The sequence below is a fragment of the Paramisgurnus dabryanus genome, chromosome 13, assembly GCF_030506205.2.
Source record: "Paramisgurnus dabryanus chromosome 13, PD_genome_1.1, whole genome shotgun sequence".
Taxonomy (NCBI): Eukaryota; Metazoa; Chordata; class Actinopteri; order Cypriniformes; family Cobitidae; genus Paramisgurnus; species Paramisgurnus dabryanus.
In genome coordinates this window covers 37,437,020-37,454,257 of record NC_133349.1, presented here as the reverse complement: position 1 = coordinate 37,454,257, position 17,238 = coordinate 37,437,020, and the positions used below count along the sequence as shown (strand labels likewise).

The 17,238-nt window shown below is 39.5% G+C and overlaps 1 protein-coding gene across 2 annotated transcripts in view; it reads left to right on the top strand.

The window, feature by feature from the left end:
- bbs9 (Bardet-Biedl syndrome 9) overlaps positions 1–14,121 on the top strand; it is a 430,031-nt gene extending 415,910 nt beyond the window's left edge. For both annotated transcript variants that reach the window (XM_073811698.1, XM_065274291.2), the window contains one exon: positions 12,977–14,121. In XM_073811698.1, coding sequence (XP_073667799.1) covers positions 12,977–13,167 — 191 coding nt within the window. In that variant the 3' untranslated portion in view covers positions 13,168–14,121. The remainder of the gene's footprint in view (positions 1–12,976) is intronic.
- Positions 14,122–17,238: the final 3,117 nt, after the last annotated feature.

Sequence of the window (17,238 nt, the reverse complement as noted above, 5' to 3'; positions counted from 1 at the left end):
AAGGAATGGACATGGTCAGAAACAATGCTCAGGTAGGCCGTGGAATTTAAACGATACATAATTGGCACTAAGGGGCCTAAAGTGTGCCAAGAAAACATCCCCCACACCATTACACCACCACCAGCAGCCGGCACAGTAGTAACAAGGCATAATAGATCCATGTTCTCATTTTGTTTACGCCAAATTCTGACTCTACCATTTGAATGTCTCAACAGAAATCGAGACTATTCAGACCAGGCAACATTTTTCCAGTCTTCAACTGTCTAATTTTGGGTGAGCTCGTACAAATTTTAGCCTCTTATTCCTATTTGTAGTGGAGATGAGTGGTACCCAGTGGGGTCTTTTGCTGTTGTAGCCCATCCGTCTCAAGGTTGTGCATGTTGAGGCTTCACAAATGCTTTGCTGCATATCTCGGTTGTAACGAGTGGTTATTTCAGTCAAAGTTGCTCTTCTATCAGCTTGAATCAGTCGGCCCATTCTCCTCTGACCTCTAGCATCAACCAGGCATTTTCGCACAGAGGACTGCGGCATACTGGATGTTTTCCCCTTATCACATCATTCTTTGTAAACCCTAGAAATGGTTGTGCTTGAAAATCCCAGTAACTGAGCAGATTGTGAAATACTCAGACCGGCTCGTCTGGCACCAACAACCATTCCACGCTCAAAATTGCTTAAATCACCTTTCTTTCCCATTCTGACATTCAGTTTGGAGTTCAGGAGATTGTCTTGACCAGAACCACACCCCTAAATGCATTGAAGCAACTGCCATGTGATTGGTTGATTAGATAATTGCATTAATGAGAAATTGAACTGGTGTTCTTAATAATCCTTTGGGTGAGTGTATTCATTTCATGCAATTCAAGATGCTAACACAAAGACGCATCCTGGCGGAGGTTCAGTACCAGGACTGAATCATAATGATCAACCTGAAGGACTCTATTCTTCCTTGACACAGACCGTTTCTTCGGTTTGCTTTCGAGGGGAGGGCATATCATTACAGAGTCCTGTCCCACTGAGTCTGTCCCTGTCCCACTGAGTCTTTACCAAGTAGCAGAGGGGCCTTAGCGCCTCTCAGGTAGCAGGGGGTTTGCATTCTCAATTATCTTGATGACTGGCTATTCTAGCTTACTTGCGGGAATTGGTTTGCACTCACAGGGACCTGATGTTACGACACCTAGACTGTCTGGGTCTTCAGGTCAACTGGGAATAAAGCAATCTCTCCCCGGTTCAGAGCATCTCTTTTCTCGGGATCAGTTTGGACTCTGGGTCGATGTTCAATCAGGCAATGTTGAGTGTCTGAATTCTTCAGATGCAGTACAGCGGTCCCACTGAAACTCTTTCAGAGTCGGGGGTTATTCCCCTCGGGTTGATGCACATGAGACTGCTTCAACATTGGCTGTACCCCCCGAGTCCCCAGATGGGCGTGGCACACCTTCACCCATTTTGTCCTTCTGACACAGTGGGGCCGATGCACCCTCAGCCCTTAGTAAAACCCTATGTTCCTCACGGCAGGTGTGCCTATGGGACAGGTTTCCAGGTGTACGGTGGTTACCACCAATGCCTCAAAACTGGGTTGGGGTGCAGTGTGCAATAGGTATGCAGTGTCAGGGCGTTGGACGCTTTCAATGGCACATTAACTGCCTGGAGTTATTTGCTGTACTGCTAGTGCTGAGGCGCTTTCTTTCTATTCTGCAAGACAAATATGTGCTGGTTCGGTCAGACAGCACAGCGACAGTAACCAAGGTGGCCTACATTCACATTGCACAACTCAGGTCTTTGAGGGCCACTCACATCCTCAATCGTGCGGCTGACGTGCTCTCACCACAGGTCACACTCCACGGAGAGTTGAGACTTAACCCTAATGTGGTTCGGGCATTTTGGAAGATGTAAGGCGAAGCCCAGGTCGACCTGTTTGCTTCACCGGACAACACTCACTGCCCACTTTGGTTTGCCCTGACCGAGGGTTCCTTTGGCATCCATGGCCACATCATCTAAGGAAGTACACCTTCCCCCAGTGAGCATCATTGCTCAGGTGCTAAGCAAGGTCAAGGAGGAAGAGCATCAGGTTCTTCTGGTAGCACCCCTGTGCCCCAACCAAACCTGGTACTTGGAGCTCTCTCTACTAGCGACTGCCCCTCCTTGGCTGATTCCCTTGAGACAAGACCTTTTGTCTCAGGGGCAGGGCATGATTTTGCACCCGAAGCCGGACCTCTGGAACCTCCATGTCTGTTTTTTAGACAGGACAAAGACGCTCTAGCTGGGCTTTCGTCTGCTGTGGCTGAAACCATAACCCAGGCTAGAGTCCCCTCTACCAGGTGGCTCTATGCGTTTAAGTGGCGTCTTTTCTCGTCCTGGTGTTCCTCTTGGGGAGAGGATCCACAGAGGTGTGTGGTCAACGTAGTGTGGTCCTTCCATCAAGAAGGCTTAGAGATACATCTCTCTCCTACCCTCAAAGGGCCTATCGCTTTGATGTTGATGGTAGGTTGTTGGGACAGCACATGCTGATTTGTGAGTTTCTGGGAGGCACAAGAAGGTTAAATCCACCCAGACCGCGCCTCATCCCCTCTTGAGACCTTTCAGTGGTCCTTTCGGGCCTCAAGAGGGGCCCATTCGAACACCCAAGAGAAGCCAAATTTTCTCATCTTACCATGAAGACCGCTCTCTTAGTGGCGCTCCCCTCTATTAAGAGGGTGGGAACCTACAGGCGTTCTCTGTTTCTTTAGAGGGCCTGGAGTCATGGCCGAATAACTCCTTTGTTATTCTGAGACCTCTGCCCGGCTACGTGTCCAAGGTTCTCACTTCTCCCTTCAGGGATCAGGTTTTTGAGCCTGCAAGCGCTTCCCTCTGGGGGAGATGACCCAACCCTCTCATTGTTGTGTCCAGTACGTCCACTGCGACTTTACCTGGATCACACATGGAACATAAGAACTTCCAAGCAGCTCTTTGTCTGTTTTGGAGGACAGCAGAAGTGGAATGCTGTCTTCAAATAGGGGTTGGTGCACTGGATAGTGGACGCCATCACTCTGGCGTACCGCTACCAGGAGCTGCCGTGTCCATTTGGAGTTGGGGCTCACTCCACTATAGGTGTTGCCTCTAGGGCACTGGCGCAAGAGCTGTGCGTTCGCCCAATTTTACAATCTTCAGGTAGAACCTGTGTCAGCCCGGGTCCTCCAGGGTAACAATGCTATAGCCCAAAGGCTGACTAGGCATATCCCTTGCTTGGGACCCTCTCCCCTTCCTAGGTGAGTAGGGTCCTATACCACCAACATAACCTTCTAGTGAATGGGTTGGTACGTTTTCCATCATGGGCTTTTCCGAAATAGACTAAGCGGAGCGGTCTTTACACATTTTATGACATGTGTTTTCCCCAGCAGGTGAGACCATGGTCTTTTCCATGCAGGCTCCCCCAGTGGTGAGGTATGGTATCCGTAGTGCCCCTTTTCTATACCATTTTTTTTTTTTTTTTTGGCACATTCCCAGTATACTTCAAGACCTTGCGGCTAAGTTGATGCTATTTGCTTTAAAACGCCCTGCTGGTGTTACTGGTAAGGGGTCTGTTCCTTCCCCTTGGATGAGGACCCCCTTATATTTTACTGGTTTTGATGCCCTTAATCCTCTGGGATCCGAAGAGGTTCTGACATGCTCTTACATTTGCAAAATTGCAAGGAAAATGTGTAGTGTCATATCTAAGAAATTACTATTTTGATAAATCTCTCCTTATGTACTGCTCTAATTATTATTTGTACTTTCTCTAGCCTTTTGTCTTTGACCTGTAATTAAGCATCTCCCGTTTTATTTTATTTTGTTTTTATTTTTTTTATTCCTGGCTGTTCCTTTATCAGGAAATTCTTTCTGTACATTGGCAACATTAATATTGTATGTATGTATGTATATTTTGTTCCCCAACGAGAATTTTGTATGTTGGTGCAACCTTTTCAATAAAAAAAAAATGCTCTTACATTTGCTCTTACATGGCAAAAGTCTCATAACACTGCGTTCAGCACAAACTGGGCTACAATATTATATGAGCTACATGTATGTACATATTTGTATTTTTGAACATAGCCCGGGTTTCCCAATGCTGCCTTGAGTTCAATATTTTATTACTCTTTTCACCTCTGCATGTACATAAACTAAATTCTGAACATCTCAGATAAACATCTGCAGTGATTAGTTATATAAAAAGCTGTTTTCAGATGACTGTTTTCAGATGCCCTTCGACTGATCCTCTAGCTTCTGTTTTTAACAAAGTTTTAATGCGTTTCTGTAAGCATGTATGAACTTTGAAAAACATCATAAATGTTCATGTGCACAAGTACTCGTGTCTCCTCACGCGTAAACAACTTGGTGGTCTTAAAAAATGGTGTCGCGTGTAAAGTGCAGTGTATGAATCATATTAGAGCACACACTTAAAATATCCTGTAGTGCAGCCTTACTGAAAGTTAAAGGATACATGATAGTGAATTGCTGTGTCTAAACTACATGGTATGTAGAGAATTATCTGCCATTACGTGAGTAAGTTAATGCTACATGCATCCTCATTTGTAAACAATTGCCGTTTCTCAATCAGAGGCCAGCAGAAGACTGCTGAGCTCCTTTATGCAAGCTGAACATCACAAACCATAAGCATATTACATGATAGCAAATATATAAATGAGGATAAATGACTTACTTCAGCCATGGGCGTCGGAAGCAATTGAAAAGTGGGTGGGTCCCCACATATAACCCCCCCCCCCCCCCCCGAAAAATACATTTACTGCAATAGATTTCATGTTTCCTTTTAATTAGCCTGAACATTTGCGTTTATTAAATTAAAGACAGTAGCCTATTATGTTCGAAATTCTGGTAATAGCCCTTTAAATATTTTGCAAATAATGACAGATGTCATGTTTCATTTATCTTTCGCTGTGTCATTTTTTTCTCTACTCTGCTGACAGTAGGCTACAATGTTTATTTTTTATTTTGAGGAACTAAAAGGTAAGAAAAACGAATGAAGGTAAACTGATACAACTTTTGTATACCTTTTTTATTTGTTATACCCAATCTCTCTTTCTTTCTCTTAGAGAAATATAAATGTGAGATTCTGGAAATGAGATCACTTTATTTTATGGTATCCGTCGGGAAACAATGCTGTCATAAGTGTTTGAGCATGTGTACTTCTAAAACACAATCGATTAAACAGAGGTATGACTTTATGAATTATCTGCAAATGTACCTCGCAAATAATAACAATATGTGAAGACGTTCATATCGCAAATGAAAAGTAATTGGCTTCTGTAAAATAAACTATTTTACAGCAGTAATCATATTTTAACAAGTAGCCTATACTTTTAACGTTTGAAAGGAACCACATTTAGTGCTGTGTTAATTATCATTAAAAGCAAAACGGGAGTCTCTGTGCCTCCGCGACAGACGCCATTCTTCTGGCATCTCTCCTCACAGGGAACTACACTGCGACCAAAATGGTCGCAAATGCGACCTTTTGAACTGCCATTGCGACCGTAATTTTTAATGGGTCGCAAATGTGCTACCTAATGTTTTAGACAATATGCTATGATTTACTATGAGTATTGATTAAAACAGAAATGTGGATTTTAAGAATGCGTTTTATAACGTGCTCTGAGCCTTCAACACGTTGGCTTCATTTTGCGTGAAAGCACGTCGTGTCTCTCCCTATGAGTGTGTGTTCGCGTGCTCTCTGTTTCTCAATGAATTTGGTGCGACGCAAAGCAAGCGCAGTGTCTTTCATGTTTCTGAACTTGAGCAGAGGTCTTTCTTCACTGAGTACGCGGGACCCGTATGGTTCCGGGTTTATATTTAAATGGTCAGTCGGGTCCGGTTAGGACCTAGTTTAATTACTTTGGGACCCAAGTCTGATTAATATTGTGTGTATAACCCGAGTCGATCGGAAAACGGCCATGAGCGCTACCACGCTAAAGCTCAAGTGCAGTTTCGGCGTGCCTCCGGTTTCTATGGCGATGGTTCTTGTTACGACCACGCGCTGCATTTTCTTTCTCACATTTTTTAAATAATCTTATTATTAATTAACCATATCTTTTCTAAAAGCTTAAGCTGACCCGGGATATAAAAACGCAAAGCAATGTAAAGTCTGTCATCGGGACAGCAAGTAGACTTTTAAATCTGAAATAATGAGTGGATTAAGCTTTTTTAGTCGGCAAGAGAGAAATAGAAAGATATAACATAAGCAGTAAAAGTGCCCATCTAATAGAAATTATAACCATCATAACATCAGTCACATTTATAATCTATAGACCTGCACTGTCTATTAATATACTATACATAGTATTGTATTATATTGAGTTTGATAAAAGGGGTCTAATTGCTTCATATATCAGTGCAAAAACAGTAAGTGTTTTCGTGGTGCTTTGACAAACAGTGTCAGCTTTGTCAATGGCAAAGAAAGTTTGGGGTGGATTTGGACTAACAGCGCTTTGATAAGTGAACAGACAAATGCGCTAAATTAGAGAAAAAGTGGGTGGGTCCATTATCATTGGTCTTAAAAAGTGGGTGGGTCCTGTCCCACCCACGTATAATGGTTCCGACGCCCATGACTTCAGCGATGAACGCTTTTTTACTCTTCCACAATGTCCAGACATGACTGAAGATCTTCCTTTCATGTGTGTATAATGTTTATAATGTGTGTATAAACCCAGAAAAAGTCTTTAAATCTGATCAACTTTATGCTTTGTCAAATGTTTGAACTCAGCGTCTAGTCATTACCCTGTGAACGGCGGATACCGCCTGTGGGCGTGACCGCATTAGAGATAATGAGCTCAGCCAGAAAAAAACGGTACTCTTTTACTTCAATACAGATTATATAAACAGGCAATATATGTTTACAATTATAATTTTTTTAAATAGTTTGTTTAAAAGTAGAGATTTCAGGCTTTCTTTGGAATAATTCCTTACATTTATATAGCGCTTTTCTCAGTACTAAAAACGCTTTACGTATGAACGGGGGAATCTCCTCAACCACCACCAATGTGCAGCATCCACCTGGATGATGCGACGGCAGCCATATTGCGCCAGAACGCCCACCACACACTAGTTTATTAGTGGAGAGGAGACAAAGTGATATAGCCAATTAGTAGATATTGGGATGATTAGTAGGCCAATGGGCAACTTAGCCAGGATGCTGGGGCACACCCCTACTCTTTTCGAAGGACATCCTGGGATTTTTAATAACCACAGAGAGTCAGGACCTCGGTTTAACGTCTCAGAAATGTGTATCATGTTTGTGTGATGAGTATTCGCAGAGTTTCAATTGATTTTTGTAACCTGTTTTGAGAGACAGCTGGCGAAGACAGAAATGTCTGAATGCATACCCTGTTTATTTTCTTTATTTGAAAAAAAAAAGTTTTGTTGTTATTGTGAATGTACATACATTAAAGAAGACCCTTCACAGTTTCAAATTATGCATACGGAGAGAACTGCAGCCACGGTGGTGTTAAAAAAATAGTGACCAAGGACCAGTTACACCAACTGTGCGTTAAGTTACTACTACTGTAAGCATAGCCTGGACACTAAGGAGGCACCAATCCACAACTTACACACATCTAAAATATATCTTTGGGTTGCACCATTAAACTTAGATTAAGCATAATTCTACGTACAAACTAAATATTTATGTAAGCCTCCTAAGTAACGGTTGAAATAGAATTTTAAGTTGATTCTGCTTTGATGAGGAGAAAACACACCAAAACGGTGACCCCAGAGTGTTAAGCAACATTACATGTTACATGTTACACTCATCGATACAACATTGAGTGAACGACAGAAAGGGAACATCTCGGTTACACATTTCCATGATGGAGGGAAAGAGACGTTGTGTCCTTCGTGCCACAACACTGCATATTCCGCTGAGTTTCATTGAGCTCCTCAGACACAAGCGAATGAATGCTGCATTGCGTCTTCTTTTATACACCTAAGCGTGGCCAGAGACTGGTATGCAAATACTATTTGCATAATTTCATAGCAATTTCATTGACATTTTACACACAAGTCAGACCTGGATGGACTCTTGCTTGACTCTTGCTTGTTGCTCTATAAGCAACAAAATCTATAATCAACATTTGTAGGGTTGCCCAGGTCAGTCAGAATCAGGTAATGTTACAGGTCATGGTCAAGGTCATAATTTGAGGACCCGCTATTGGCGTCGGGGACCTAAGCAGCCACTTAATTCGCATATAGGGAGAGCCGGCTCCGATATTAGATACTATCGGCTGGTAGTGTATGTCGTAATGTTAATTAAATGGACTCGTTCTTTGTGCGTTCTTTGACCATCCAATCAATGGACGTGAACATGACATGACGTGATTTTTAAGGTATCTCTGGTATCTGTGAGAGAGAAGATACATGCAGACTTAAATGTAATGTGCTGAGCAGAAACTAAAATAACTCTAAAGTATCACAGACAGATACGGAGAGAACTTCAGCAACGTGGGTGTTCAAAAAATAGTGACCATGGACCAGTTACACCAACTGTGCGTAAGTTACAACTAAGCATAGCCTGGACACTAAGGAGGCACTAATCCACAACTTGCACACATCTAAAATATTTTTTGTGTTGCACCATTAAACTTAGATGAAGCGTAATTCTGAGCATAAACTAAATATTTATGTAAGCCTCCTAAGTAACGGTTAAAATAGAATAGCAGACTGACTGAACTAAATCTCTAAGATCTTGTTTTAGTCAACAGACTTCAGTCCTTTATACATATATACTAATGCTGATATTTATACTCGCTTACATTTTAAGAGAGAAAACATTCTGTGAATAAATTACCTCTGTGTGCATTGGTTTGTGTTAGTAGGTACTACTGCTCTATTGTGGACTTTGTTTAAATGTAAAAAAGAACTTATGAATGGATGGTGCAACCTCTACTGAACTCCAGTCTCAGTCTGTACTAGTGTCACTTGCTTTTGTACGTGTGCATTATTTTTATGAAAACATAGTTTCCACATTTTTTTTGTATCCTATTTATCTGAGCAAGTACTCAGCTGTTGGAGTATGGTTTGTGTGTTTGTGAGAGACGGAGGCTGACCACCACTCTAATTGGGTCGCTTAGATGTGGCTCAGCTGTATGTGGGTAGAATTCCAGCAGTTTCAGACAACAGACATACTAGCAGTGTGTGTGTCTGTGTAAGAAGAATGTTTTATACTAGGGCGTAGACAAGTGAAGAAAATACTTCTTCTGACCACCGGAATCCCACCCATACCACACCCTCTAAGGCCAAAAGCTGTTCTCTACTTTACTCACTGCCTCTTTCTCTCCTTTGATTAAAGTTTGTCTCTACAGTGGACAATTTTACATCATCAGATGATCATGTAAGTTACATAGTCAGGGTCACAGTTGTTAATGGGGTTTAAACATTTATGTGTGTGTGTGTGTGTGTGTGTGTGTGTGTGTGTGTGTGTGTGTGTGTGTGTGTGTGTGTGTGTGTGTGTGTGTGTGTGTGTGTGTGTGTGTGTGTGTATGTGTGTGTGTGTGGGTAAGGTTTCAACTATGTGGTAGGGTGTGGTCCCGCCACATGTCCTGCAACCTCCCTCAAGTAAAGCCCAATATTAGCTTCATTGTGAAATCCAGCCATTTGTCTCTAAAGGGAAACCTTAAAAAGATAGTTAATAATGTTTTAATTTAAGAAATTTAAGTAGTTTTTACAAACAAACTTTACACAAAACTTTACTGGTGTGCATTGTGAGATAAAACTAATGGTACTTATATATGTTAAGATTCGTCAGGGCAAGATGTTTTTAAATTAAAACATGCATTTTAGTCTGTGATAAGCCCTGTCCGGAAAACCACACCTTAGAGTTAGATTTTTGGCTAGGGCAGGGGTGCACAACCCTGTTCCTGGAGGGCTACCACCCTGCAGATTTTAGCTCCAACCCCAATCAAACACAGCTGAAGCAGCTAATCAAGGTGTTCAGGGTTGCTTAATAATTACAGACAGGTGTGTTGGTGCTGGGTTGGAAATGAGGGACTGTAGCCCACCAGGAGCAGGGTTGGGCACCCCTGGGCTAATCTTACCCTCAAGCTATCCAAGATACATATGTCTTCAGTTATTTTAGAAAAATGCATTCATCACTATGCGACTACATCACCATGCAGCGTACCTATGGCAATGTGCGCTTACTAAGCTAAAACTCTCTAGTGAATGCAAAGGAGTCCAAGATTGCGTTGTTACCGGAAGCTAGTTATTTTTAGTGATGCACCGATGTATCGGCCACCGATATTTATCGGCCGATTTTTGATGAAATTAAAACCATCGGCATATCGGCAATAGCACGAGAAAGGCCGATACCGATTGTTTATTAATTAACTGCATAAAGAAATCCATTATATGTAAAAAAAAAAATGAGTTAATGTTGTTAATAAAATAAATGCTGAATAGCAAAAACCACCTTTGAAGGTTGTCATGCTGTCTTATTATATTTGTTTTAGCTTAATTTGTGCCTCTCTTATTATGTTGGTCAGTTGAATGTTAATTAGATCAAATCCATGTTCAATAAAAATAATTTGATGCAGAAATAAACTAGCTAATAGACCAACTGTATAGTATTGTATACAAATGTTTAATATCGGCATCGGTATCGGACAGAAGTTGTCTGTTAAAATTGGTATCGGTATCGGCCCAAAAAAATCCTATCGGTGCATCCCTAGTTATTTTCTTTGTAAAGTTTAAAATATAGATATTTCTCTAACAAAATCACATAGATTACCCCCAGAAGGCCTGTATTTATCACCCTTGAGCCATTTAGATCTGTTTTGTAAGGGATAAGTACACATTCTTTGTGCTTTAAGAAAGTGCACCCCATTTCTAAGTGTTATAAAGCTTGGAAGAGCTAGGACATAACTGAAAATGTGATTGTCTGAAAAATAATGCATTATTCATTACAGCGAGATGGTCTTTCTGCTGGGCCTTAGGCCTGTCGCACCTCCTACGGTGCCTGGAGGACTATGCATGGCAGGGGCGTCCTCTTCCCTGAGGCAGGCCTAAACCTGGCCGCATACCACATGGCTTTGCTGCAGGGTCTTTTACACTAGCCTAATTTTTCCATGTTTTATTTTAAGACATAAAACACAGTAAGTGGGGGCAGTAATACCCTCACACGTTATTTTTAAAAGCTTTAACATGTTTTTGGAAGGGTAGTTGCTAACAAGTTGCTACATGGGATTACAGATTTGTTGGGGACTTTAAACGTAATCACACGTGAAGATCTCAAAAACAATGCAAAGCGAAACAAAGCTGCAACATGGGCACAACAAACAGTCATCCTCAGAGTATTTCCTTAGCAGGGAACATGTTTTTAAGTAAGGAATAATTGACGACGGGCCATTGAATTATAAGAAAATAATGCACACCCAAGGTGCAATGCGTCAGGACCGGAGTCAATTATTCCTCTTATACCACGGTTACCACAAACATTGCTCTGGTGCCTATTTTTAAGACATTTGACAAGTTATGTGTGCGGTTATCAGAAATTAATGCATACCCACAGAACATTTCTCAGCCAATCAGAATACAGCATTCAACAGACCCGTGGTATAAATGTGTTTAATAAAGTTTGAAAGAGCTGTCGGAAGCTTGGTTGTGATGATGTTGATAGAACATAGTGTAGTACACTTGTAGGTTCGTTTTTCATTTCTAGAAAAACGTGTAAGTGTCAAACTTTTTTGCGATAATCCAAAAGTCTATGGGAAAAATGTATGTGCTTTTGTCGAAAGAAACAATTACCCAGAAGTTATTGGTATCTCCCTAACTTCCGAGTTGGCATAAAAAATTGTGTCATCCCTGCCCAATTCTATATTAGCTCAGTATAAAAGCAATAGAAGTCAAAGACAAGTCAACACCAAATGTGTGTTCGTAATTGATTATTGGGGTCTGCTGTCTATGCCTAGATTTGGCCATTTAACATTTAGCTGATTATCCATTATGACATGTAGGCATTTTTATCTTTATGTACACATGATAAACTTTTACATTTATAATCCTTTCATTTTTAATACTTAACATGTTTGTGTGCTGCTGCAAATTAATTTGCGATTAATACAGAGGTGTATGTTTGTTGTTTTGTCTGTTATTTTCTACACAAATTTCAGAAATGAAACAAATTTAGTAGTGTTTCTATATGCCACATTTTATAAAGGAGGCCCCTCGTGTATGTATTTGTATGAGGTAATCTAGGGGCAGCTTTTGTTGTTGAATGCCAGGTGCTATTTTCACTCAATGTCAGTCATGGCAGGGGGTGAGCTCAACACACACATGCAGAGATATCATGCTTGCTAAAGCCCAGTTTCTCTGAACAGTCTTAGCAGTTGTAACCTCTAGGGCCTGGTCTCAATCCTCCACCTGTGTCCTAGGCGCCTGTGAGCGACAGTTATGTCAGAGCTGTTGGGTAGTCAGACGGATCTTAAGAGTTTGTATCCACAGGGAGCAGCTTTTTTCTCTGAGGAGCTGTGCAGCAACGGTAGACTTAATGAGACTGACATGACTTCAAACGACTGTACAACCCACTCTGTCTTGGAGACATGACAATTTGATTGTGTGCATTTATGTATTCATGTGATTCTACTTTTATCAAATACTCTAAAAATATTTAATAGGACAGAACACATTTCTGGGTTAAAATGACCCAAATAATGTGTTGTTTTAACCCAACTGCTGGCATTATAAACTAAAAGCAAAAGAGAATAGATAGGTTTTAAGACAGGACTTGAACAGAGAAGAAGCCGATCTAATGCTAAATGGGAACTTGTTCCATAATGTGGGACCAGCTACTTCAAAAGCGTGGTTTCCCCTCAATTGTTGCCAAGTTCTGGGTTATGAAAAAGGGTTTGCAACATGGTATTCCTTTTAGAAGAAACTGCGTATCAGGAGTGTCATTAACAGAGCAATGCGCATAAAAATACATGTGAATATTAATGCCAAAATGTATTTTATTCCAAAACAGATTCGGCTAAAGAAACTTTCAAAGAGGAGATAAAGGAATCAGGAAGAGACTCCACAAAAGAGAGGGACAAAGAGGAGTCAAAGGTGTCATCCAAAGGAAAAGAGGCTGCAAGAGAGGTTAAAAAAGAGTCATTAAAAGAGTCAAAAGGTTACAAGAAAGACTCTACAATGGAAAAGGAGCACGCAATATGACAAGGAGGCACCAAAAGAAAAGGATTCTGCGATAAAGACTAAGGTCTCCAGGTAGCCTTCAGTAAAGCTCAAAGAGAAGTCAGAAGCAGGAAACAGCTGAACACAGCTGCTGCTTAAATAAAACATATTCTTAAATCATATTCTTGCCTCATTATTAGGTAGTGTGTCTTTGTAGAAGCTAACTATTCATCTTTTGTTTTTGCTGTTATGCTAGAGTTGATTGCACTGTGGCAAGAAAACCATTTAAAAAGTTTATGCTTTGCATTTTCTTTTGAGAGGAACTGCCTGTTTGTGAAGGGTTTATATTTAAAGTCAGCTGTCTACCACAGTAGACTGTGTCTGTCATCTCCTACTATTCAGTAAGTAACCCACAGAGCACCATGTGACGGTTCACTGGCGCCAAGCCCCAGTGAGACATCAAGAAATAACCTCACTTTTGCTAGCAGAATCTTACTATAGGATATTTAGTAATACAAAAAGAGTTTTTTTAAGAATAAATAAACAAACAAACAAAATCAATGGCTCTCTTTCATCATTAATCAATTTTGTTTGTCCAACCTAATTTGCTATACTTTAGGTGAATGTCATTTATAATGCTTGTTCTTAATAGGTTGTTTGTTTAAAATTATTAAATGACATTTTTATACAAATTTATTCAACCAGAATGTGTTTTTGGTCGCTGCAGTCATGGTGGCATTTGGGTTTCTACTCATGACTCCTATATAGCCCTATATAACCTTAGATTTTCACAGGCTGGTTTCCCAGATATGCAAGTCTAGTCCAAAAAGACTAAAATGCATATTTGATATATTGTTACTGAAAACAGCTTGGACTGACACATACTGTATCTAAAAATATATAAATGCCATTGCTTTGTCTCAAGATGCACACCAGTAATGTTTAAAAAAAATAGCAAAGTACTAAAAAAGTTAATAAAGGGAAAAATGTTTTAAATGAGTTTATTTCCTTATTTTTACGTGTATTGAAAAAAATACACATTCAATTTCCAAATCAAAGGCTTAAAGAGCACCTATTATGCTAATAATTAGCACGTTAGCACGTTATTGTAATATCCCATAGTACATTCATGTTGTTAAAAGTTGAACTAATGCAGTATGAGTCTTATAAATTGCTTACATACCTCACAGATTTTTTCCCTGTCTGGGAAAACGCTCGGATTTAGTTCCTGTCTCCGCCTCCCAAAATGTCTACACTGTAAAAAGTCATTCTGCAGGCTTGTAGATTTGATGAAATTGAATATGTAAACTTTATTTAATAAAATTAATTTCATGTAGTTTGGTATTTTTTGTGTTAAAATTCTTTAAAAATGACTGGAATAAAAACAACTTATTGTTTTTGTGAAGGATTTAGCTATTCTTATTGTGTATCTGCACATGTAGCAAATACTGAATAAATCCAACGTAATACGAATCAGCTGTTTTAAATTAAAAACCATTCCGGGTTGATATTCAGGTCTTGAGCGCTGAGCAGACGGATTTAGGAAATATTTCTGTTATTGTGCCAAAATTCAAAGTTTTGAAAGCATTTCAGTCGAGAATGTATGTTTTTTAAACAAGAATCTGCAGTAGCTATGCACAAAAATTATTCCATACAGTAGGTTCATAAAGATATCGCCTATTTAAACATTTCCTTCAAGTTTTTGGCGATGGGAGCTCCAGATAATCAGCCGGTGCTTAGGGCTCATATATACCGGACAACGGCGCCTCATCTCGGCCAGTCTCACTGAAAATCACCGCTGGCTGTGATGTCAATGTAGTGTTTAAACTGTGGATAAAATTAATTTCGGGTAAATTTAACGGGTAATCTTTGGTCTTATAAGTCTATAAGCAGTGTTTCTTTGTATAATTTGTTTGTAATTTGTAAATATTAATTGCAATGAGGATTAATATAAACTGGGTGTGGACGTAACTTCAGCTTTAGGACCTAGGAGGTCGCATTTCTAGGATGCATTCGTCGATTCGCATGCTGCGATTGGTGGTCCAGATGCAACTCATTTTGAGTGACAGAAAAACTGACCAATCATACTGTTCCTCTGAATGGGTGGGTTCTCTTATCACTAACTCTCATATGTAATATGTATGTATTTATTATGACAAATTCTGCTCGCTCGCTCGCTTAGTTTTAAAGATAAATGTGACTTTAATGCGGTCTTTTTCGGTTTATTTAGTTTTGTGTTAATTATATCCACAAAGTATTCGAATAAATTGGTAATGTAAAACTATCTCCGCTGTAAATTAATTGTGTGCTCAATTGCGACGCCCTGTGCTGAATTTTCCCGCGGAAAACATGAACCATTGCTGACTGAATTGTTTGACAAAGGCCTCTTACTGGAGTACAGTATCATTACTGAGGGGAAATATAACATAATTCATTTAATTCCACAAAAGGTGAGTAAGATATTAACGTAAATGTATAAGTTGTCTTTTTAAAATGTTTACGCTTTCTACATAATGTAAATTGAACATTTATTATTATTATTATTAATTTTGCGACCTATTATCTAAATTGTGTGTTCATGAAGGCCTGTAACGTTACCTGCAGGCAACATGAAACATTGCTGAGGGAGAACTTTATTCACAACAAAAGGTGAGGAATAGAATTAAATAAATATAGTGTACATTTTATATTGTGTATGTGTGTATATATACACATGTGAGTAACTTGGTTAACAAATAAATATGTGACTGTATCCTATCGTGTGTCAGAAAAAAATGTAGGGAAAAGATTTGCCCTAATTATAAATATAGATTATATATCTTTTCAAACTGTTTTGATATTATTTGTAATTCCAATGAGAATTTATTATCAGTTTTCGATATTACTGCACATTTCAAACACACCTAATAAGCCACAAACTCAGATGAACTCAATTGCACATATCTTCCAGTTTTCTTTAAAACATTTTAATATACAAGTTTAATGTGTGGATTATTTCAATATTCAAGCTGTATACATTTATAAAGGTTTTAAAGAGCCAGTAAGATGACAATTTTAAGCATCCTATCACTATTTATAAGTCCCGGACAACAGGATTAAATGCATGCAAGGTCAAAAAACACTGTAATTTTCTCAAAATATAAATTTAAAATTACCCCATTTCTCAGAGATCCCCAAACGATTCATGTGAAGCCGTTCAACGACTCAGTCTGCCTAAACCCCACCTTTCAGTAGCCTACTCTGCTCTGATTGGTCAACTGACACAGTGTCTTTGCACAGATCACAGATCAGTCTCACAGACCACAGATCGGTGGCACAGACCAACAACAGTGCAACATGTACCCAGATAGCACACGTACGTCTCAGATACGTCTTGTAAAGATCTTTACATCTGCTGACGATCGTCTTTGAATAATACGTCTTCCATATCTCTACAAGACGTATTTAAGATTTTAAAAAATTCTAAATCCTACCTGCCTGCAATCTCCGTTTGGTCTTGAATCCGATCAAACGCAGACGAATCAGCAAAGACCTCCAACTCATTTCATTTTTTAAATAAATGTCTAGTTTAATTGTTTTAAAAATATAGTCAACAGGTTTTTAAGGGTTGGCATTAATTTTGAAGCAAAAATATAATTAAATATAATTAATAAAAGCCCATATCACGTATAATAAAAAAACAATATAGACATTTTGCATTTAGTCCAAAACGTTAAAAAGGCACTTACCGTAGATAAAGCACAATGCACAAGAAAAGGTGATCTCATACTCTTTCTGACTACAAAATATTAACAAATACAAAACACACAGGAACATCACTGCCAACAGCCACTGCCCCTCTGACTGTTTTATCAGTCTGAAATGAAAAAAGTTATACATTTAATTAAATAAAACAATTGCCAACAAGCTGATTATCTTAAGGTGACCCTGCTTACTGCAATTCCTGCTTATTATAATTACTGGGTGTGACTCACATTAAGTGTGTTTGTCAACAGTTATATATCTAAGGTTGAAACTTTTGGTAGTTTTTGACCCCACGCCATCCATTGAAATTGTGTAACACACCTTGCATTTTCACAACATTTAGTTTTAAAAATCATCTGAACAAACTCT